The sequence below is a fragment of the Sapajus apella genome, unplaced genomic scaffold (genome assembly GCF_009761245.1).
Source record: "Sapajus apella isolate SASKATOON/1434 unplaced genomic scaffold, GSC_monkey_1.0 scaffold62, whole genome shotgun sequence".
NCBI classification, from domain to species: domain Eukaryota; kingdom Metazoa; phylum Chordata; class Mammalia; order Primates; family Cebidae; genus Sapajus; species Sapajus apella.
Genome location: NW_022437002.1, coordinates 5,869,634 through 5,891,388, shown reverse-complemented (window position 1 = coordinate 5,891,388; position 21,755 = coordinate 5,869,634). Strand labels below are relative to the sequence as shown.

The following is a 21,755-nucleotide window of genomic DNA, read 5'->3' as shown; positions in this document are numbered from 1 at the left end:
CCCACACCTAGAGCTTGGGGTTCTCCGATTGACCATAAACAATTTCATCCAATGTCAACACCCAACAAGGCCACTCTAAGACCATGATAGATTAAGACAAAAACAAGACCATTTCAAAATTATGAACTTAGACAAAAACAAGAACATTATTCAAAATACAAAGATGACCTAGCAGCCCCCCCTCCACCTCTTGGCCGATGTGAATGATGGCTTCTTCTTTACCAGTTACAACTCCCATCTTCCTTCATTCCCCCTGCCTTATAAAGAAAATGTATGAAGTACCCATTCAGAGAATTACACCTACTCCAGACGGTCTCGAATCCAGGGCAAAGCTCTGCTTCTTTGTACCCTCCCCCAAACATCTAACACAAGCCTGAATCCTACAGTCAATTATTTCTTACCCCCTTACTGAGACACTGCACAGCTCCCTGCAGTGTGCATTCTCGACCTCACTGCCACCAGTCAGTAAACCCAACCTTCATCAACTACAGCGAGGCCCTTGGTGGTCACTGGCCAGGGGCTGATACTGCCTCTAGAATCATAAGTGATGATGCCTGGAGAACACTTAGAAATAGGGCCTAGTCCGTAAACGCCCAATGCATGTCAGTCATGGGCATGATGTTTATTACAAGAAATGACCTTCCTCTTTGGACAGAGCTAGGGAGCATACATTTGCTCTCATTAACCAGCCCCCTTCTTTTCTGAAGTCCATGCAGTCCCTCACTTATGCTTTCCCTGGGCACTGAAGAATTCTCTCTTTGCATTTCACAGATCTTTAGACTGCAGACCTCAAATCTAGAAAAATCTGTTTTTCCCATGACATTGGGGGCTGCTGTCTGCCCTGTCTCTGGGATCCCAATGAAGGACATCCTCTCAGGGTATTTAGACAGCATGGAGAGGCGGGAGAGGGGCTAGATGAGCGGTGGAGTGATGATCAGGCCTTGGCAGCCCCTTCCCACTTCCTAGCAGAGTAGATACTTTGCACATGGAATTTCCCTCACCCACTTGCCAAGGCTGTGTGGGCCAGAGGAGCCTGGCCAGATTCTTCATCGCAAATGCACTCACAGCTGCATCAGCAAGGGACAGCCCCAGGGACCACAGAGTTCTTCCATGCCTACTGCTGCTAATTGCAGATAATGCATTAAAAATACAGAGCTGCATCTGTTCGTTGTAACATGGGTATCGAGGAATTTACGTGGTTTATAATGACAGGGTGTGAGGAGAGGAAAATGCTTATTCTGTCTGGGAGCCGGAGGCACAGCTGTGGGTAAAGAGCTGGAGGTGTGGTTTTTGGTGCCCATCAAACTCTCTGGGTGCTAGCCAAGGCCCTCCCTTTGAAACACCCAGGGATAGATCCAGGTATTGATCTGGAAATACCAAACTACGTAACATAACCAATCAAGCAGAAAGTGGATGTCCAGATGCCTAGGAGGCCTTCTGGCCCAACTCTGGTATTTTCAGAGTTCCTGAGAGAAGGGAGGCACAGGACAGAAGAAACAACATGCCTCTTATGATTCGGTTGTTCATTTTCTATCAATCATGAGCTGAGCACCCAACCTGCTATTCAAGTTGTATTATCTGTAAAATGGAGTGTTTAAAGTGCCTCTCTCCTTGAATGTTTTTCTTAAGCAAAATAATTAGATTAAATGGTCTCAAACAGCACCCACATCATCTAACACAAGCCCAAATCCTGCAATGAAATTTCTTGCCAGGTAAGATGTAGGCTTTCAATAAAAGTGCTATTATCATGCTACTCCACATGAAGGGTTATGTTAGATTTTAGAGCACGGGGATGAATCAGGCAAGATCCATTCCCTTCTCTACCAGTTGGGGAGACAAATAATTGCTATAATGTACTGTACACTGGGATGGCGTTGTATGGACTTACATAAGCTATTATGGGAACACAGAAGGGAGTTGGGAGCATCAAAGGGAACCTCCTAGAGGAAGGGATACCTGACCTAAGTCTTGTAGAACAGGTTGAAGTCTACCAGACCTAAAAGGTCGGAGGGATGATTCCAGCCATGAGTAGTATGTGCAAAGGCCCGGGGGAGAAGGGGAGAGTGTTGTGTTTCTGGGGGAAATGCAGTGTAGCAGGACCTTAGGGCAGATGCATTAGGTGTCTGTTGCTGTGTCACATATTACTCCAAAACTTAGTGGCTTGAAACAACATTTATTAGCTCATATTTTCTGTGTGTTAGGAACGTAAGTGTGACTTAATTGGGTTCTCTGGCTTAGGATTTCTCATAAGGCTTCAATCAAGGTGTCCACTAGGGTTGCCATCATCTCAAAGCTCAACTGGAAGGGAGAACTAGCTTCCAACTTTCTTCACATAGTTGTTTGCTGGATTCAGCTCCTCAGTGCTATTGACCAGAGACAGCCCTCAGTTCCTTTCCAAAGGGAAGCTTTCAGCACAGCTGCTTCATCAGAGCAAGCCAGAAAGTAGAGCCAGAGAGAGAGGATAAGACAGAAGTGATGGTCTTTTACAACCTGATATGAGAAGTGACATTCCATCACTTTTTCTTTATTCTATTCTTTAGAAGCAAATCACTAGGTCCAGCCCACACACAAAGGGAGGGGATGAGAAAGAACATTTAGAGTCCTTTTTGAAGCTGCTTATCAAAATCTGCCTTCTGGCCAATAATTCCTGTCCCTTCCACGCACAAAATAAAATCATTCCTTCCTAAAGTCTCTAAACATCTCTTCCCATGAAAGCATCAACGGAAAGTCCAGGATCTCGTCATCTAAATTAGGTGCAGGTGTGGATGAGGCTCTTGGGTATAATTCCTTAAGTACAAGTTCCAGAATACTGTAACTATGGATTTGGTGTTTTAAAAAACTAAAGAGATGAATTATCTGCCCCCTACATGCCCAACATACAATGGCAGGTTAGGGCTAGAGTAATGGCTATAAACATTGCTAGTCAAAGAGGGGAAAATGTGAGGTATCAAGACATCACTGGTCCACAACAATTTTGAAATCCAGACAGGAAAAGACTGCAAGTTTCTTGGTTAGGTTTCAAAAGCCTGGGGATAATTCTCCATGACCTTTCACTCCACCTTCTAAGCTCTTGGTTCTTCCCTCTGAGTAACCCTTTCTTTTTCATGAAAGGAAGCCTGTGTTTAAAGCTGACTTGTTTTCTTAGCCTGTTTCCTGCTGATAATTTTAGGGGTTCAATGACCTCATTTTATTTTATACTGTCTCTGTTTCTTTCTGTCCCAGCTGTGTTTCTTCTGATAAGTTTTCTCAAAAACTTTTTGGGTCTTCTGTAAATTGCACTGAGATTCTCTCTACTACACAAAAGCCAAACCCACAAATTTCTTTGAGAACTAAACACTTTTGAACCTGAGCCTCTTGAAAAGATGGCCAAGGGACAGCCCTTATGCTTCCTAGAGTCCCTATTGTTTGATCTGGAGGATCTATGAGGCCTCCTGTAATCTCTTTAAAGGGCCTTTGTATGACTGAATAATACCATGATCTTTTGATCTTTCTGAGGTCTTAACCAAAGGCTCCACAGTCACAACTTCAGCTTTATCTCAGACCATCTTTTCTTGACAGTACTTACTCAAAAACCATTTCTTAATTTTAGCTCCTTTTGCTGACTTGGAAGACTGATAATTTTTGAAACTATCAGGTCCTGGCTCACTTTAACTTTTTTTTTTTATTTCTTCTCACATAAGCAGTAAGAAGTAATTATTTTCAACACTTTTCTTGGACATCTCCATAGCTAGATAACTAGATTTATTAGGTATGTATTTTGCTTTCCATGTAACTGCAGACAATAGTGGCACTAAGCTTTCTACCACTACCTAACAAGGATGCCCCTCCTCCATGATATGGTTTGCATGGGTCTTCCAAATGTTGTGTCTGGGAAAATTAATCCCCAGTGTGGTAGTGTTAAAAGGTGGGGACTTAAATAGGTGATTGGATCATGAGAGCCCTGTCTTCATGAATGGATTAACCCATCCTTAGATTAATGGGTTATCACAGGAGTGGAACTAGTGACTTTATAAGAACAGGAAGAGGCCGGGTATGGTGGCTCATGTCCATAATCCCAACACTTTGGGAAGCCAAAGCAGAAGGATCACTTGAGGTCAGGAGTTTAAGCCCAGCCTGGCCAGCATGGTGAAAGCCTGTCTCTACTAAAAATACAAAAATTAGCCAGGTGTGGTGGCGTGTGCCTGTAGTTCCAGCTACCTGTGAGACTGAGGCAGGATAATCGCTTGAACCCATAAGGTGGAGGCTGTAGTGAGCCAAGATCGTGCCACTACACTGCTGCATAGGCAACAGAGCGAGACTCCATCTCACTCTGCTGGAAAAAAAAAAAGAAGAGAGACCTGAGCAGGCACATCAACATGCTCAGTCCTCTCTGCAGACAGTCCTCACTAATAAGAAGGCTCTCACCAAGTGCAGCCCTTTGACCTTGGACTTCTCAGCCTCTGTAACTGTCAGAAATAAATTTCTTTTCTTTACAAATTACCCGGCTTCAGGCATTCTGTTACAGCCAATAGAAAATGGACAAAGACATTCCAGTTTCCACTAACATGTTCATCACTTCTTTTAAGCCCTCACCAGCCGTATCATCAAAGTCCACATTTCTAGTGTCTTCAGTTGTCTTTGAGGCAATTGAAGATTTCTCTAACAAGCTCCTCAGAATACTCCTCACCTCTGCCCACTGCCTGGTTCCAAAGCTATCTCACCTTTTTAGGTATATGTCACGACACCTTCTCTCCCTTGATACCAGAATCTGCAGTCATCATTTCAGTTTATAACAAATTATCTGAAGCCTTAGTGGCATGAAACACCTATTAGTTTCTATGGGTCAAGAATCAGGTACAGTTTAGCTGAGTCTGTCACAAGGCGGTGTCCACTGGGGCTACAGGCATCTCAAAGCTGAAAAGGGGAGTGATCCATTCCAGGCTTACTCACAGTTATTGGCAGGGTTCAGTTCCTTGCAGGCTATTTGAATGAGGATCTGAGTTCCTCACTGGGTGTTGGCCAGAAGCCTCCCTTCGTTCCTTGCCATATTAGTCTCTCCATAAGACAGCTTTCAGCATGTCAGTTTGCTTCAAGTGAGAGAGAAGAGCCAGAGAGGGCGGTTACAGCCTTTCATAGCCTAACATCAGAAGTGAAATCCTATCACTTTGGCCGCCAGGTCCAGCCCACACTCGAAGGGAGGGGATTACACAGGACGTGAATTTCAGGAGTTGGGGATCACTGGGAGCAGTTTCAGAAACTGCCTACCACAGTGCATATTAGGGACAGCACAGCTAGCAAGTCCCCAGTGGCCTGATTATGCCATGTCAGACTCCCATAGGTGATGGACAACCACTGAAATATTTCACTGCTGAAGAGAAGAAGTAGAAATGTCACCCAGCAGCCAGAACGGAGGAAGCATTGGAAATGGAGCACCGGGTAGGGAGAGCTGTTGCAGTGCATCTACGTCAAGGCATGGCTTTATAACGAAATGTTCATTGTGTCACTGGTAATCCAACCCAGAGGTCAGGGCCAGCCTGAAGGGTCATATCCCCTTTGGGCCCTTGGCCAAACTGTTTATCCTGCTTGAGACCATCTTTTTGTGTGTTGCTCTTGCCTTTTTAACCCATCCTTTAGAGACCAGGGCAGGCATCCCATTCGTAGGGCACTCCTTACACATCAGACACCATTTACGATAATGTCCCAGGCATCATCGTAATGTGGGGGACGTAATGTTTGATGGAAGTGTGACAAGTGGTCACATGACAGGACAAAGGGGCATCAGTGCTTTTGTGACCTCATCCTGGTGACCTCACCCCATCCACAGACCTGACTTCCTATCTTAAAGGCCCAGGAACTGGACATTTTTGCCCCCAAATAATTGATGTTTTAGTAGAGGCTGAAACCAAGATTCCTAAGCTGCTGTGTGGCCCAGATGCCAGTTGAATGTTTTGCAACTGATTATCAACTTCTCTGTTGGAATTTGAGGGAAACCCAATAAATAAATATACTTATTCCCCTCTCAAGTGCAGAATCAATTGGCAGATGCAAGAGAAAAACAGATGAGGATCAGCATATCACCTTTATTACTGATGAACTGATTAGAGACCTGTCTGAATGTGCTCTGCAGCTAGGGAGATGGGGAGAGAAAGGGAGCGTGGAGAGGGCCAACTGACCATGGTCTGCTCCTCCTCCCAAACTCACCAGTCAGATGAGCCATGCCTTCTATGCTGAGTGAATGAGCGGCTACAAGAAGGAGAACTTGTCTGTGGTCCCAGGACCAGGAGCATCAGTATCACCTGGGAACTTTTAGAAATGCAAACTATAGATCCAACTCCCAGAAATACTAAATCAAACTCTGGGGGTGAGGCCCGGCAATTTGTGTTTTAATAAGCCCTGCAGGTGATTCTAACACAGGCTTAAAGCTGAGAATCACTGGCCTGTTGGAAGTTATACCCCACAAGACCCAGGAAGAAGTATTCCCCTGGAATATTTTGCCACCCATGCCCACCCATTTACTCCACTTCCTGAGAAAACGTATCCCAGAGAGAGGATTCACAGTTCCCACATTTCGTTTTTAGCTTACAGCTGCTCCAAGGAATACCAAGTGGAGGCTTCTCATTATCTCCCCTCTTTCCAAAGGGAAAAAATGCCATGAGTTTGGTGTCTTCTTTCTTGCACTCCTTCAGAGGAGCCGGGGGTAATCCCTTTGTTGGCACTTGATAGTCTCTGAAGACTCTGAAATGATCAGTAACACAAAGTCAAAGATGGAAGCACGTGGCTTTCCACTACTGAAATCTTTCTGTGGCTCTCAGTTGCACTTAGATTTTCACATTAACTCCTTGCCAAGGCCTTCACCTTCCAACCATGTCTCGCCCATTTGTTCATACCTCCAGTCACTCTGGCCTCCCTCCATCCCTCTAATATGCTAAGCTTGCTTCTGCAAGGACCTTTGTTTGCACTTGCTGCCCTGCTGCTTGGAGGACTCTTTCTCACATCTTGGTTTGTCTAGCTCCTTCTTGTCCTTTAAATCCAAGCCCAAATGCCAGCTTCTCAGAAAACTTCTGACCACCCATTTCAAGTGCCCTCTACCCTACGCATCATTGTTTATCTCATTACCCACCTTTGTTTTCTTGTGAGTACTTGACACTATCAAAAACTGATCTGGTGTACTTATTTGTTTTGTTTTGTTTGTTTTTTTGAGACAGAGTATAACTCTGTCACCCAGGCTGGAGTGCAATGGCACGATCTTGGCTCACTGCAACCTCCGCCTCCTGGGTTCAGGCAATTCTCCTGCCTCAGCCTCCTGAGTAGCTGAGATTACACATGCACACCACCACGCCGGCTAATTTTTGTAGTTTTAGTAGAGACAGGATTTCAACATGTTGGTCAGGCTGGTCTCGAACTCCTAACCTTGTGATCCACTCACCTCGGCCTCCCAAAGTGCTGGGATTACAAGCATAAGCCACTGAACCAGGCCTATTTGTTGTTTTTTTAATTGTCTGACTCTCCTTGCCAGAATGTGAGAGATGAGGGACCTTGTTGTATTCCCAGCACCAGAATAGTTGCTGTTATATTGCAGGTATAAGATTTACATAAATATCTGTTGAATAAATGAATAAATAAATTAATGACTACATGAACACAGCAAAAGGCTTGAGGAGAGAAGGATCAGAGTGGAGTGATTCAGTCATCAAGATGGTGATGGGCCTGCCTTCCTCTTCTCAAGGACTGGGGCACCTGAGACCAGCTGAGTGGGCCTGGAATGCTGGCATCACACCAGATCGTCTGCCTACTTTTCCTCTCACCCATTATTCTAGGTCCAGGCTCCCCCTCCGACCCCACTTCTCCTCCTCCTTCCTTCCCTCTCCCTCCACTGTCATTACATTACATTCATTAGAAGCCAGCAGATTCAGACCCTCCTGTTGTCTTTTTCATAAAGGACTGTTAACGGAGTTAGTTTTCAGCAGGGAAACTGCAAACTGTTGTCAAAACTCTGACTTGGCCATGCACATTCACATAATTAATCACATAGGAAACCGGAAAGGGGCAGCATGAGGGCCAGGGCATAGCTGTGTGGGGGCCCTCTTCACAGAGAGTAGTGTGGTGCATCACACAGCTGCTGCCCACCAAGAGCCCACAGTTCAGGTTGGAAACAAGACAACCCAACTGGAACCACTACAGAGTAATACAAGTCAGGATCTAATTAGCACTGGAGGGTAGGAGGTGGCCCTCCACCTTCAAGATGTTGGTAACAAGAGATTGGTAACAAAGGAAAGGAGGTTAAATGGGCAAGGTAGAGGCTGGAGACAGAAACAGGATTAAAGACAGTCTCTTCTAGAATTGTAACAAAGAGGGCATTTGTTGAGTAATGTATTCTCTATTGTTGTGTAACAAATTACCACAGACTTAGTGGCTTAAAATGGAATACACTTATATGGTTTAAACATTTATAGTTTTAAACTTACATTTATACAGTTTCTGTAGGGTCAGAAGTCTGGTAACAGCTTAGCTGTGTGCATTGCTTGTGGCCTTGGTCAGCCAGGGCCAAGTTCTCATCTGATGGCTTGCCTGGGGAAGGATTCACTTCCCCACTTGTGTGGCTTCTGCAGCATTAAGTTCCTTGTGGTTGGTGGACTGAGAACTTCTGTTTCTCGATGGCTGATGGTCTGAGGCCACCCTCAGCTGCTAGACATTTCCCACAGTTCCTTGCCATTCCTTACCACATGGGTTTCTCAAACTTGACCACTTACTTCATCAAGCAGCAAGGAGAATCCCTAGAGCAAAGTGGCTAGCAATATGTAGTATTATTTATCATTACATAATCACAGAAGTGACAGCCCATCTCCTTTGTCATATTCTATTGTTTAGAAGAAAGTCACAGGTCCAGCCTACGCTTAATGGGAGGGGATTGTACAAGGATGTGAACACAGGAAATGGGGAAAGGATTATGGAACAGCCACTCCAGAGGTTATCCACTGCCCCAGAGGATATCAGCCACCCCAGAGGATATCTGCTACCTATTAGGTTTAGGACTGTACCAAATATTTTGACATGTATTACCTCAGTTAATCACTAAAACAATCTGTAAGGCAGGCATGCACAGATAAGAACATGAGGCTGAGAGGACTGAGAACTTGCCCTAAGTCCTGCCAACGTTAAGATGGGGACCACCATCACATCAAGTGAACTTGTGTGATCGTAGAGGGTGGAGGGCTGGCACGCTTATAGTAAGGAGCAAGGGCCCCAGGGAGGCAGGGAGAGCAAGAGGGGGATAGCTCCCCTTGAGGGGTGAGACCAGGAAGAAATGATGGGTATGGATTACATTTCGAGAACGAAGGAAACTGAGAGCACTTATATCTGCGGATCTCTATTTTCTCAATGAAGCAGAAAATGAGGGTGTCTCCTGAGAGAGTGGAGGTTGGGCTAGAAGGGAAGCAGAGCCAAGTTGGAATAGCAGCTGTGGGGAATGGGGAATGGGAATTTTACTAGCATGCCTACAAAGTTGTCAGGTGGAATAAGGCTGCTTCCTTCATGAAGACTGCAGCACAGGCTTGGTGGGTGGCCCCCAGCCCCTCCCCCAGTGCTTCCTGTGCTCACTTTCATCATCACGCTTTGCAGTGCTGCAATTTATGCCCAAGTCCATCTCTGTAATTAGATGGAAAGTTTTTACAGGGCAAGAACTTAACAGTAGTGTGTAACATGCCTCCCTGTACCCAGCACAGTGGCTGGCACATGGAAGTCCTCTGCAAATGGCCAGTTTGATTCCAGACCCTGAATTCTAAATCACCCTATTATCTCTCATCCCCTAAAGGCTCACGCAGTTCTAAAAGACTGTTCAAAAATATGTATTTTTACTTTTTAGCGCAGTAGAGTAGAAAGTATAGGTCCTCTATCATAGAATGGGGTTCCTTAGAGGTGAAGTTAGCAAGGTCTGTTGCGTGTATAACCTGGTGACAAAAAATCAGCTTTGCCTTTTGGCCCAGTATTTTGTACCTCAAGAAGTCAAAAGAACCATTTCAAAATATTCCATTTCAATCTTTATTGATTGGTATGAAATGTTGCCCACAGTATATTGTTGCCTGAAAAATCTAGTTACCATACAGACACTTAAAGCACAATTCCATTTGTGTCAAATTATTGTCAAGCAGAAAAAAACCTAAGTCAAACCATCTCAGGGAAAAAAATGAAATGTGTTATCTTCAATGAAAAGTTTAGGAGAATGTTCTGATGCTACAGGGATTCTGTCATCTCCGCCTCCTTCTTGGGTGCTATGAGATGGCAAATGGCTGTCAACATCTCCTGGACTACAGTGTCCCCCAGGACTCCTTACACAAGCCCAGAGATCCCCCCTGATAGGAACAACTTGGGTCACATGCCCACCACTGAGCCAGTAACTATGGCCAAGGCGATCTTCCCCTCTGATCCAGTCTTGGTCACAAAAGGGAGTCAGGGTGCTGTGAACAAGAAGAGTGGATGCCACATGTTATACCTCTATCCACTGAAAAACTGACTGGTCTGGTCCACCAACCCCCGCCTTTTTTTTTTTTTTTTTTTTTTTTTTTTTTTGTAAAATCTGCCCCTTGCATCCTCCTGATTAGGAAATACCCCTAGGGGTTCACCCTGGCCCCACTGAGCATATCTAAGTGTTGCTGGAAATCCTGGGTCCCTTCAGGCCCATCTCAATTCAGATGTCATATGTTTCTTCTGGGGCCCGAAATGGGAGCTTGAACTCCAGGCCTTCTAGCCCAGGCAGTCTCCCCTGTCCTGCCACTCGTGTAGCAGAGTCAGACCTCATGTTCCTGAACCTGGGTCCTCCAACCTGGATCACCACTCAGAATGAGTGTGCTTCTACCTCCATGACTGCTGCTTTTACTGGCCCAAGCCGCACCTTTGCTTACTGCTGACACTTCTCTCAAAGTTAGTCCTTCCCTCCTCTCCCCTCCATTCTCCTCCTTTCCCTTCCCCTCCTCCCCATTCCCTCACCTTTCTTCCCTTCCATTCTCTTCCCTTCTCCCCCTCCCTCTCCCTTCCCTCTCCCTCCCTTCCTCCTCTTACCTTCTTCTCCCTTCTCCTTCCCTTCTCTCCTTTCCGTCCCCCCCTCCCTTTTCCTCCCTGCCCCTCTTTCTCTCCCCCTCTTTCCCTCCCCTCCCTTCTGCTGCCTCCCCCTCCCCTCCCCTCCTCTTTCTTCCCTTCCTCTCCCCCCTTCCCCTCCCTTCCCCTCCCCTCCCCTCCTCTCCCTTCTCCTCCCCTCCTCTCCCTTCCTTTCCCCTCCTCTCCCTTCCCCTTACCTCCCTTCCCCTCCCCTTACCTCCCTTCCCCTCCCCTTACCTCCCTTTCCCTCCCCTTACCTCCCTTCCCCTCCCCTTACCTCCCTCCCCCTCCTTACCTCCCTTCTCCCTCCTCCCTTCCCTTCCCTTCCTCTCCCTTCGCCTCCTTTCCCTTCCCCTCCTCAGGATCAGTTTCACTGCCTCAATCTCTCCTCTACCAAGCCACTCACTCCTACACAAAGCATCAGCCACAGCTACTCTAATGCCGCACGTCAGACCATGAACAGGAAATATAGTTCAGTGGCATTTTATTTTTACGAACTGGATCCATCAGCGCTGCCTGACTCTTTTCCCTCTGCACCGGTTTCTAGCTGACAGCTGGTACTTCCTGGTAGTGCGTTGTTTAGATTGTTTTCGTTGTTTACGGTAGAGTTCAAGTTCCTCGAAGTACTTAGCTCTCAGGAGAGCCGCTCTCTGCTCATAAGGCTGCTTCTCCAGGTCTGTAGTCGCCGACCACATCTTCCCTGTGGCCTTGGCCACCTGCACCACTGACCAGTTCGGGTTCTCCCTCTTCAGCTGGGCATAATGGTCTTGGCAGAAGAGTAGAAAGGACGATGGGGGCCGTCTGGGTGCCTGGGGATCCCGCTTTCTCCGTTTCTTCCTCTTGCCGACATAATTCATCATTTCTTCCTGGTATCGGGCTTTGTCGAGTTTGGCCAGGGCTTCATATTTGGCCTTTTCATGCTTTGAGATGGATCTCCATTTTTCCGAACACTTTCTAGAGAACTCTTTAAAGCCAACGTAGGTATTTGGCTGCTGCTCCTTGAATTTATTTCTGTAATTCAGCAAAAAGTGGATGTAAGAAGAGACATTTGCCTTGGGCTTTAGCTGGATTTCTTTTCCCATGTTCATAAGTTCATCTTTTTTCTGGATTCAATAACTTGGACAGGAGAGACAGCTGTCCCCACACTCCAGGAGCAATCTAGAAGGTGCTCTACCTGCGGTGAATTTTTCTGTCTGCAAGAGCTGCAGTCGGGTCTCAGCCTTTTCAGTGGTGGTGGCATTGTTGAGTCAGAGGAGGGAAACTGTGACATCGTCCACAAGCTGACCAATCCCAGCCAACACCTGTGAACATTTGTGTACAGGTGCTCTTATTGGTTGGTTACTTGAGGGTCAATGTCTGCCTCTCATGAAAGATGATGATTCATTCTTAGAAGGCTTTGAGCCACGTATTTCCCCTGGAAATCATTCTCCTTGGCTTCCTGGAGGCAGCAGGTTTTGCTGCACTTTGGGGGTTTAAAATCCCTAGGCTGTAGTGACAGGCCCTGGGGTCTGCCTTCCTCACTATACGATTGTCAGGATGCCTCATCATCCCTTCCAAATACAGGCTGAGAATAATGAACACGGGGAGGTGGATGGCTCCAGGGCTGTCATGATAAAATGTGAAGCCTTTCTGTTTACCTTGAACACTGGCAGCTCATGCCATACAAAGGGTGTAGTAGTAACTCTAAAAGTAATCAGGTATGACAGCTGTGACTCGGTTCCTGTCAGGACAAAGTTGTCTAATTTAAAAGCTGAGCGCTTGGGCTATGAGCCTGAGCTCTTCGTTTCTCTGAAGAAATGCAAGGGAAAAGAAGGAGGAGAACCTTGAGATTTTATTAATTAACACTGAGTCCATGAAAATGAGATGGAATTTGTAACACATCCAGAAGCCTCCCCACTCTCATGGGAGGGGTCCCCATTTCTTGGGTTTAGAGCAGAAAGCTGTAACAGCTCCACTCAAACTGTCTGGCTTCTGGCTTTTTGTAAAAGTAGTTGTACATATTCCACGAGTCTTTCAATTGGAGGGAAGAGAAAAGATGAAAAAGTGTCTTTTTTTTTTTTTTTTTTTTTTTGGCCTTTGGAAACTGCTAGGTACTTGCCTGTGTGACACTGGGTTTAATATAACTTAATGGTTGATGATAGCCCCAAATTTATAGGACTAGAAAACTGAGTTTCATTCACATAAAAAGTAACATGTTCAAGGTTGAACAGCCATTCACAGGTGGGAGTATGGGTTTTGACTGCTGATTGCTTGTGTCAAGCCTGTGCTTCACCCTGCCTGCACAGAACTGTTGTGGGGACACTGAGGGTCCAGATGTGCGGTCTCAGCAGCTGAGCCAGAAAAGGAAACTTGCCTAAGGCTAGACCACATTTTGAATTTTTCCAGGTTCATTCCCAGGGTTCCAAGACTTCAACATTTATCTTCTATAAAAAGAAGATGGAAACTAATAAGAGTCTGTAATCCTAGATTCTTGCCCCAGCTCTGCTGCAAGGTGGCTGGCCTACCCAAGCCATCCCCTTCCTCCCTGTGAGCCTATGATCTCTCATAAATTGAGCATTCTGGATTGGCCAGGGAAGCCCCTCCAGGGGACAGGCTGTAGTTTTGTGACTGGATTTCGGGGCCTGTAAGATATCAGATGCCAGTCAAGGAAGTCTGGGCTAGTAGGGGGACTGGCAAAGGAAGAGATTTCTCTGGGGACATTTATCAGCCTACGTAGCTTTTTCTCCCCCTGGCTTTTTCTCCCAAGGGACCAGAGCTTGAGTCACACATTTGTTGGACATGAGCAGGGTTACATAGATGAATGGGACACAGATCCTTTCTAAGATCAAAAGATGGGACATGAGGAAGAACTTTAATGAAAGTCCACATATTAATCAGACTCTGCTCAGGCTCAGACACACACACACACACACACACACACACACACACACACACGCACGCACACTTTAATGAAAGTCCACATATTAATCATACTCTGCTCAGTCTCAGACATACACACGCATACACACACACACACACACACACACACACACAGTAGCTTACCTGTGCCTCTGTTCATAACCTTCCCTCCCTCTAATGATGATAAGATCCAGGAAGATTAACCTGCGATAGTCATCAGTTAGCTAGCATATTTAAGAAGAAAAGGCAGTAGAAGGGAAAAGCTATGTCAACCTTTTGGTGTTGTCAAAGTTCCAACTTGGAAGACGAAGCAGGGGAAGTCGTTGTTTGGGGGAGCTTAGAAAAGGTAAATAAATCTGGCTTTCTAAATCAATGCTGTGTGCTGGGTATCTAAGGTTTGCCCTTCCAGATCCCCTTTCCAGCCTTCTCCAACCTTCTCTTTTCAACCTTCTTTGGCTTGGGAAACTGGTCTGTATGAGTCACATCAATGGATCCCATACCCTCTTGCTTCCATCTCCCTTTGGTCAGTAGGGACCCGCCACAGGAGATCAGGGATGAAGGAAAGTTCGGTCAAGGCATTTTTTCTCCTGGATCCCCACTGGACTGAAGGTCACTGGTCTTTGTAAGATGTCCTCTCTAAATGACTCTCTCCTTCCAGGTACAGGCATTAACCCCCCTCTATCTCCTCCTGCCTAGGGTGGTAAAAGCTCTACTTTCGTGAGCCTCTGAGATCTCTGCCACTTTCCCATACTCAGCCCTCACCAATTATTTTAATTCGAGTGGCCATCTGTTTCCTGCTGGGACCCTGACCAAAGTACCATGTTTTTAGGCTTTCACCATGCAGGCATCAGTTTAATAGAGAAAGGTAATGAGCTTCTGGAGATCCAAGTGCCTGGCAGTCACACAGCCTAGAGGGGTCTGCAGAGCAAGCATGCCTGCAAGGACAGTGGCATGACCGGACCACATGCCCAGGAAGAGGTATCCGATATTTCCTAGATTATGAGATGACCTCCAGGCAGGAGCATTGATCTAGAGGGCCAGATAGTAAATATGATAGGCTTGGTGGACCATAGAGTTTCTGTTGCAAGTGCACAGCTCTGCCACTGTACCTCGAAAGTAACCATAGACAATACCTAAACCAGTGAGTGTGGTTGTGTTCCAATAAAACTTTGTTTTAAAAAAAATAGGCTGCAGGCTGGGAGTCATAAATCTGCCAGCTTCTTGTCTACAGATGTGAGTTCAGTATTTTCAAACATCTTGATTGCAGTCTGCAATAAGAAATACATTTTACATCACGACTCATTTACATACATACTTAATATTTATATAATGCTTAATATGAGCCAGCCTCAGTTCTAAGCACTTTGTGTACATCATTCCATTCAATCCTCATAACAAGCCTATGAGAGGGCTATTTTTATCTCCATTATAAGGATAAAGGTAGCAAAGCACAGAGAAGATACAGAGATAAAAATTTTCTACATGTGTGATGTACTCTTATTTTCTACTCTGTTATATTAGCCTTTACTTTATGTTGTTATTTAAAATGCAACCCAACAAAGTGACTTCATGACCCACTGATTGGTCACACTCCAAGGATGGATGTAAAAAACACTGTACAGACAAGCTGAGAGGGAGCTTCCACCTCGGAGACCATGAGATCTTTACTTGTTGGCAATAACTTGAAGTAGGAAGAATGTGGCCTTTGAGGCCAGACAGATATAAGTTCAAAATCTAGGTTGGCCATTTACTAGCTGAGTAACTTTTTGGGCAAGTCTAGCTCATTACAACCATATCTGTGAAAAGTAGTGGAGTGATAATAAAGCCATGAGGGTTAAACAAATTGAAATTATAGGAATAAAAACAGCTGGCACTCCCCCTCTCCTGCAGTGTGGGCTGGACTTAGCCACCCACTCCTAATGAGTAGAACATGGAAAAGGACAAGTAGTATCTTTACAGTGGGGAAATCTAGCAGACACCACTTCAACCAAGTGATCAAAGTAAGCATAATCAGTAATGGGTCATGTTGAGATCACAGAACCTCTTTCTGTGATGCCATAATAAGAGCATCTTACCCCATGATATTCTTCCCAAAAATCCATAGCCCAGGTCTATGAAAAAAACATTGGACAAACTGAAATAAAGGACATTCTACCAAATACCTGATCATTACCCTTCAATTATGTCAATATCTTAAAAAACCAAAGCAAGAGTAAGAAACTGATACAGATTGGAAGAAACCAAGAAGACAAGACAAATGCAATGAGAGATGATGGACTGGATCCTGAGGCAGAAAAAAAACTGGGGCACTAGTGGAAATCTGGGAAAATCTGAATAAATTTAGTTAATAGTACTGTACCATTGCTGATTTCTTAGTTTTTATGCATGTACCAGGGTTATGTAAGATGCCAACATTAGGGAATCTGGGTGAAGGATATACAGGACATTGCTGTGCTATCTTTGCACTTTTTTCTTATTTCAAAATATTTTTTTTAAATCCTCCCAGTTGATAACAGTGTGTACTCAGGGTAAAGGCACCTTGCTCTTGATCCATCACCTTCAGCAATCACAGGGCCAGATTTTACTCTTAATTACAGCAGCATATGCTCTTAGCATATCTCTGTCAAAGTATCTCTGAAATGTTGGAGCATGATGGAATCATCTAAGCTTTTTAAAACACTCAATGCTCAGGCCACAGCAACAACAGCAAAAAATACCTGGCATAGGCATTTATTTGTCAAATGCTGTGGACATTCCTTCATCCCCCTCCTGCCCCATTCTCTGTAGAGTGGGACTCACTGGTTGCGTTTACCCTCTGAACAAGGCATCTGCAAGTGGCAGAATAGTGCCTCTTCAAAGATGCTGGCGTCCTAACCCCTGAAACTTGTGAACTTTTTCCTTACTTGGCAAAAGGGACTTTGTGGATAAGATTACTCTAAGGATTTAGAGATAGGGAGATGATCCTGGATTATCCACGTGGGGCTGATATAATCACATGGCCTTTGTAAGAGGGAGGCAGGAGTGTCACAGTCAGAAGAGATGTGATGAGAGAAGCAGAGGATCAGAGGTGGAGGGAGATTTGAAGATGCTGCACTGCTGGTATTGAAGACAAGGAAAAGAGGCCACAAGCCAAGAAATGCAGGTGGCTGCTAGCAGCTGGAGGAGGCAAGCAGAAGGATGCTCCCCTAGTGCCACCAGAGGGGCTCGGCCCTCCCACGCCTTGATCTTGACCTGCTGTAACCCATTTTGGACTTCTGACCTCCAGAATTATAAACAATCAATTGGTATTCTTTAAGCTCCTAAATGTGCAGTTATTTGTTAAGGCAGCAATAGGAAAATAGCACAGTATCTTTTTCCTCCAGCTTCTGGTCTGTGACTTTTCCTGTGCCATTCTTTTTTTTTATTATTATTATTTTTATTTTTTTCGTTTTTTTTTCCCCTGTGCCATTGTTAACCCCTGCTTGTGTTAATGCAGAAGACAGATTTTAAGGTGAAAGTTTTACAACACCACATATTCGATTTGTTGAGGGAGGAGAACATGGTATATTCAATTCTTCACAGTCTTCTTCGCTCACTTGCTGACTCATTAAGTCACTAATTCACTCATTCGCTTACCAATTAATTCACTAACTCATGCACTCACACCCCCATCTCAATAAATAGCTGTTCAGTTGCTGGAGCAGTGTGGCTGCTTCTTTGATGGCCAGTGATGGACAGTGTTTGAGGGATGGATGTGTCTCAGGAAGCAGAGTGGTAGTCTAGGGAATCATCTGAATTCACCTGGATATCTACATAATAAGAAGCCAGAGAGGGAGGCCAGACCATAAGCAATCAGTCCAAGGCTCTTTGGCACTGACCTCGTGCCAGGAACTGTTAATCAGATGTGAGCATGATATTTTAATAAAAATGATGATCATACTTCAGGTACATCATCTCTGGAAGCCTGGAAGCATGAAAAGAAAGATTAATTTATCCAAGGCCACACAGCAGTAAATGGAAGAGCCAGGCTTCAAACTCAAACCTGTTTGGCTTATACGTTTAGCCTCTACTGGTAGTCTAGAAACTCCCTTGGCTGGGGCTAGGGTAAGTAAGCAACTGGGAAGGAATGAGGGCAAGTACTTCAGGAGGAGGGAAAAAGGAAGGAGAATAAGTTGTCTAAATCTCAATATTTAAAAAGATTCAGGTGAGTCTTTTCTAATCTGGGATGATCCTCATTCTGGATAGATCTAGACAGCTTATCTCTAGGTCATGGTATATTCTAAGTCCAGGAGGTCAACTGACCGGATGACCCATAGAACTTCACCAACATCTGAAGATCAGCATGGAGCCTGCATCTACTCCCAAGGGCAGAGGCTTGCCAAAGCTAGGCAAGGTGTCGGCACCCAGCCGATGGACCAGTGGACAGGTGGGCAGGCAGTGGTCAGATGATTAGACACAGAATGGGATCAGCATGGTTGGGGGTGGTGCCTGGCTACCTATGAAAGGATGTGGGACAGATCTAGAACAAGACCAACTCTGGGGTGATACCTCACACAGTGATCTATGGATATGCCTCCCAGGTCTTTAAAAGCCTCCTCCTTTGTACCACAGAATAGGAGGTGGCCCTGATCATTCAGTCCCACTGTCTCTCCTTCATCCACAGTACACATCTTTGGTTTTATCTGCCTAGCACTCCTCACTTCTTTTGAACACGTTTCTTCTTTTGTAGAACTGTCCCCAGACTAATCATGGGGTTCTAGTGGGGACCAGGTCCTTGGCCCCAGGAATGGGCATATCCCCCAGCTAAACTAATCAGAGACCTCTGATGGGCTTTTTCAATTAAAACCATTGGGAGAGATTGTCATCTTCTGTCTAGTGATGAAGGTGGAAGAGCAAATCACAGAGCTACTAAGGGTGGTCATGGCTCCATCCTCAAGCAGCTGCCATTTGCAATAGAGAGAATGATGCCAGCAGGCAGAGCACAACAAAGATGGGACACAGAGAGAGGGGCTTTGTAGCATCTGCATTTCTGGTCATAGGCAAGGGATGGCAAGCACTGGCCATCCCTAGGGCCGGCTACAACTCTGCTCTTCCTATGGTTTAGCTACAATCCATAGCAGCCAATCATTTCTTCTGTAGGTGGATGTGATCTGAATTTCTCCCATCTGAAAGCCAAAGTACAAGGCATTAACCCAGATTGATGGCAGCAAGCAATACAAGAAGCAAGGAAATCTCTTCTCCCCCATTTTTGATGCTTTTTGGGCACATGTTATGTGCCAGGCACCTTTTATATGCATCACCTCACTTAAACCTTTTAACAACTCAGTGAAGTGGGTGCTGTTATTACCCTTACTATATAGATGGGGAAACTGAGGCCTAAAGCAGGTCAGTTACTTTCCCAAAGTGAGACAGTAAGTTTAGAGCTGATGATACTTGAAACCAGACAGTCTCCTTCTAGGGACCATGTGCCAAGTCTCTGCCCCAAATTGCTTTCTACTCAGTAAATGTTATTTCCTTTGCCCACGAGTCTCCCTTGCTGCACAGAAACATGGCAAGGCCAAGAATTGTACATGTCATGTCTTGAAGCCTTAGAGGGAACTTTGTGAGCATCACTACAATCACACTAGGAGATATAAACCGGGGAAAGAGCGGCTCAGAGAAGTGAAGCCACCTCTCCAAGGCCACATGGCCAGCAGACGATGAAGGCAGGATTACAATTCAGCTCCATGGGACTGTAGGACCACTTACTCACTGGCCTTAGTGTGTGTGAGATGTTTAGCCCACCCTTTCTCCAGCTGTTGGGCAGTTCACTCATTCTTCTGGGCATCAGAGCTGCTGATCTCTGTCAGGGTCCACTAGCTGCCTCCTGACAGAGGAAGGGACATCCATGATGCTCAAACTCAGAGCGGCAGTTGAGTGGCAGGCACACACTGATATGGGCGGCTCCTCAAGAAGCCATCTACAACAGTCCCTCTGGGTGAGAAGTACTACTAATTGCAAGCACTCGAGGCTTCTACAAGGCAAGCAGTGCCACCCTCTATGGCAGGGAGCAGGTTCTTTCTCCAAGTCATGTCTGCCAGTGACAGGTGGAAAGTGGGCAAGGCTGAGGAAGCAGGAGCCAGTGGAGGCCAGGCTGGGGTTGCCCAAAGGAAACAGGGAAGGTGACAGCCAGATGTACTGGTCTGGGTGCTGCAGAGTGCCCTGTTCTTTACCCCTGCACTGCTCTGTCACCAAAGTAGATGCAGGTGCCTCATTTCCCTGGAGAAAACTAAGCCAGGCTGCTCTGCGGTCTGCTCTGAAGGGTAGGTTCAAAGTACTGGTAAGATCCTACCCACTCTTCTCAAACCCCAGCAAGGCAGGGGAAAAATAGCTCACATTTGTAAGGCATCTACTGTATGCCAGGCACAGACTTGGACACATTACACACATGAGCACTGCTGCTCAGAGAAATCCCATTGCACAGATAAGGAAACTGAGGCTCAGAGTAGTTATGTCATATGCCCATGTTCACACACCTAAGAAACTGTGGGACCCAGATTCAAATATAGCACTGTCTGGTTGCGAAGGCCTGGCCCTTAACCCTTAACCCTTTTAAACCTATTCCTCTGTGGGAACAAGACAGGTGATGAGCCAGATAGATGTCATCTTCACTTAGGCAGAGACTCAAGCCAGGAAGAAGAAGAGGGTTGAGTAGAGTTGAGTGTGAATGTGCTGTGGTCACCACACTCTTAAGGCCTGCACCTGTTTCTGAGCCAAGCCTGATGGGAAAGGACTGTAACACCGGAGAGCATGGAGGCTGCCAGTTCTCGGGGCTGTCATCCCAGATCTCAGAGCTAATGTGTAGTAATAGAGACTTGGGCTGGGGACAGGGGACAGCCAGCTAAGGGCTCAGCAACTGGTCAGAGTGGAGACTGCTCTTAGACTCTGTCCAAGTCAGACTGGATCGGGACCTGGAGGATAAATGTGCAAGGTTCAGGACATCATGTAAGAGTAATAAAGGCAAGTTGGGGGAGACAGCAACAGAAGTGGAAGCAATGATGCTACGACACCCTTTCTTAAATCTCCCCTGGGAAAGCCAGGCCTGGGGGGTCTTCTCCTCATTAAAATGAGTACTCAGGCCTTCTCTCCTTCCCAACCTCAAACAGGGACCACAGGGACCTACCTTCCTGATAGAAGTTCCATCAGCTGATTTGCCCAGCTTGGTACACATGATCACCAGGATCCAATCAACTGTAGCCTGTGGGTCATATGATGTACATGACTGCCCCCTTTCAGGAGCTGTGTGAGTTGAGGGAAGGAGACTGGTCTTCAAAGTCTTCTAGACCTCATAAAAGAGTGGAACTACCTCATTTAGACCTGGAGACAGTAAAGGATGGAGTGGGCAACTCAGAAAACCTGCTGGGTATCCACCATAAACCTCCTCACCCAGAGCTTGGCATCAGCACCCGTTCTGATCTTCAGACCCAACCCTGTCCTGTCACTTCAGCACGATGGGAACATCTTCTCCATAGAGGCAGGAGATACCTTACCCATCAGCTCTGCCAGCTGAGCAGCTGAGCTAGGAATGGAAGGAAATTGACACACCAAGCCACCCCCAGACCTTCGCAGTATGCCACCACCCAACGTACAAGATCCAGCATGTTGGCGAGGGAGCCCTCATCCCAACAGCAAACACAGCCAGGCTCCCTGTCCCTCAGCACTCCAGCCTCAGACACATGTCCTCCAGAGAGCCATGCATCTGGAGAAAAAACATTTACCTGATGTGGTTTGTGTGGGTTCCCTGGAGCTAACAATTAGCTGAGCAGGAA

The 21,755-nt window shown here is 45.9% G+C and overlaps 2 protein-coding genes across 5 annotated transcripts in view; one reads left to right on the top strand and one right to left on the bottom strand.

Moving 5' to 3' along the window:
- Positions 1-21,755, top strand: part of CSMD2 (CUB and Sushi multiple domains 2) — a 617,682-nt gene that overhangs the window by 270,847 nt on the left and 325,080 nt on the right. The window lies entirely within an intron of this gene.
- HMGB4 (high mobility group box 4) lies at positions 11,538-13,487 on the bottom strand. The gene has a single exon (XM_032246844.1). It carries the CDS (start codon positions 12,156-12,158, stop codon positions 11,577-11,579), a length of 582 nt encoding a protein of 193 aa, XP_032102735.1. The 5' UTR covers positions 12,159-13,487; the 3' UTR covers positions 11,538-11,576.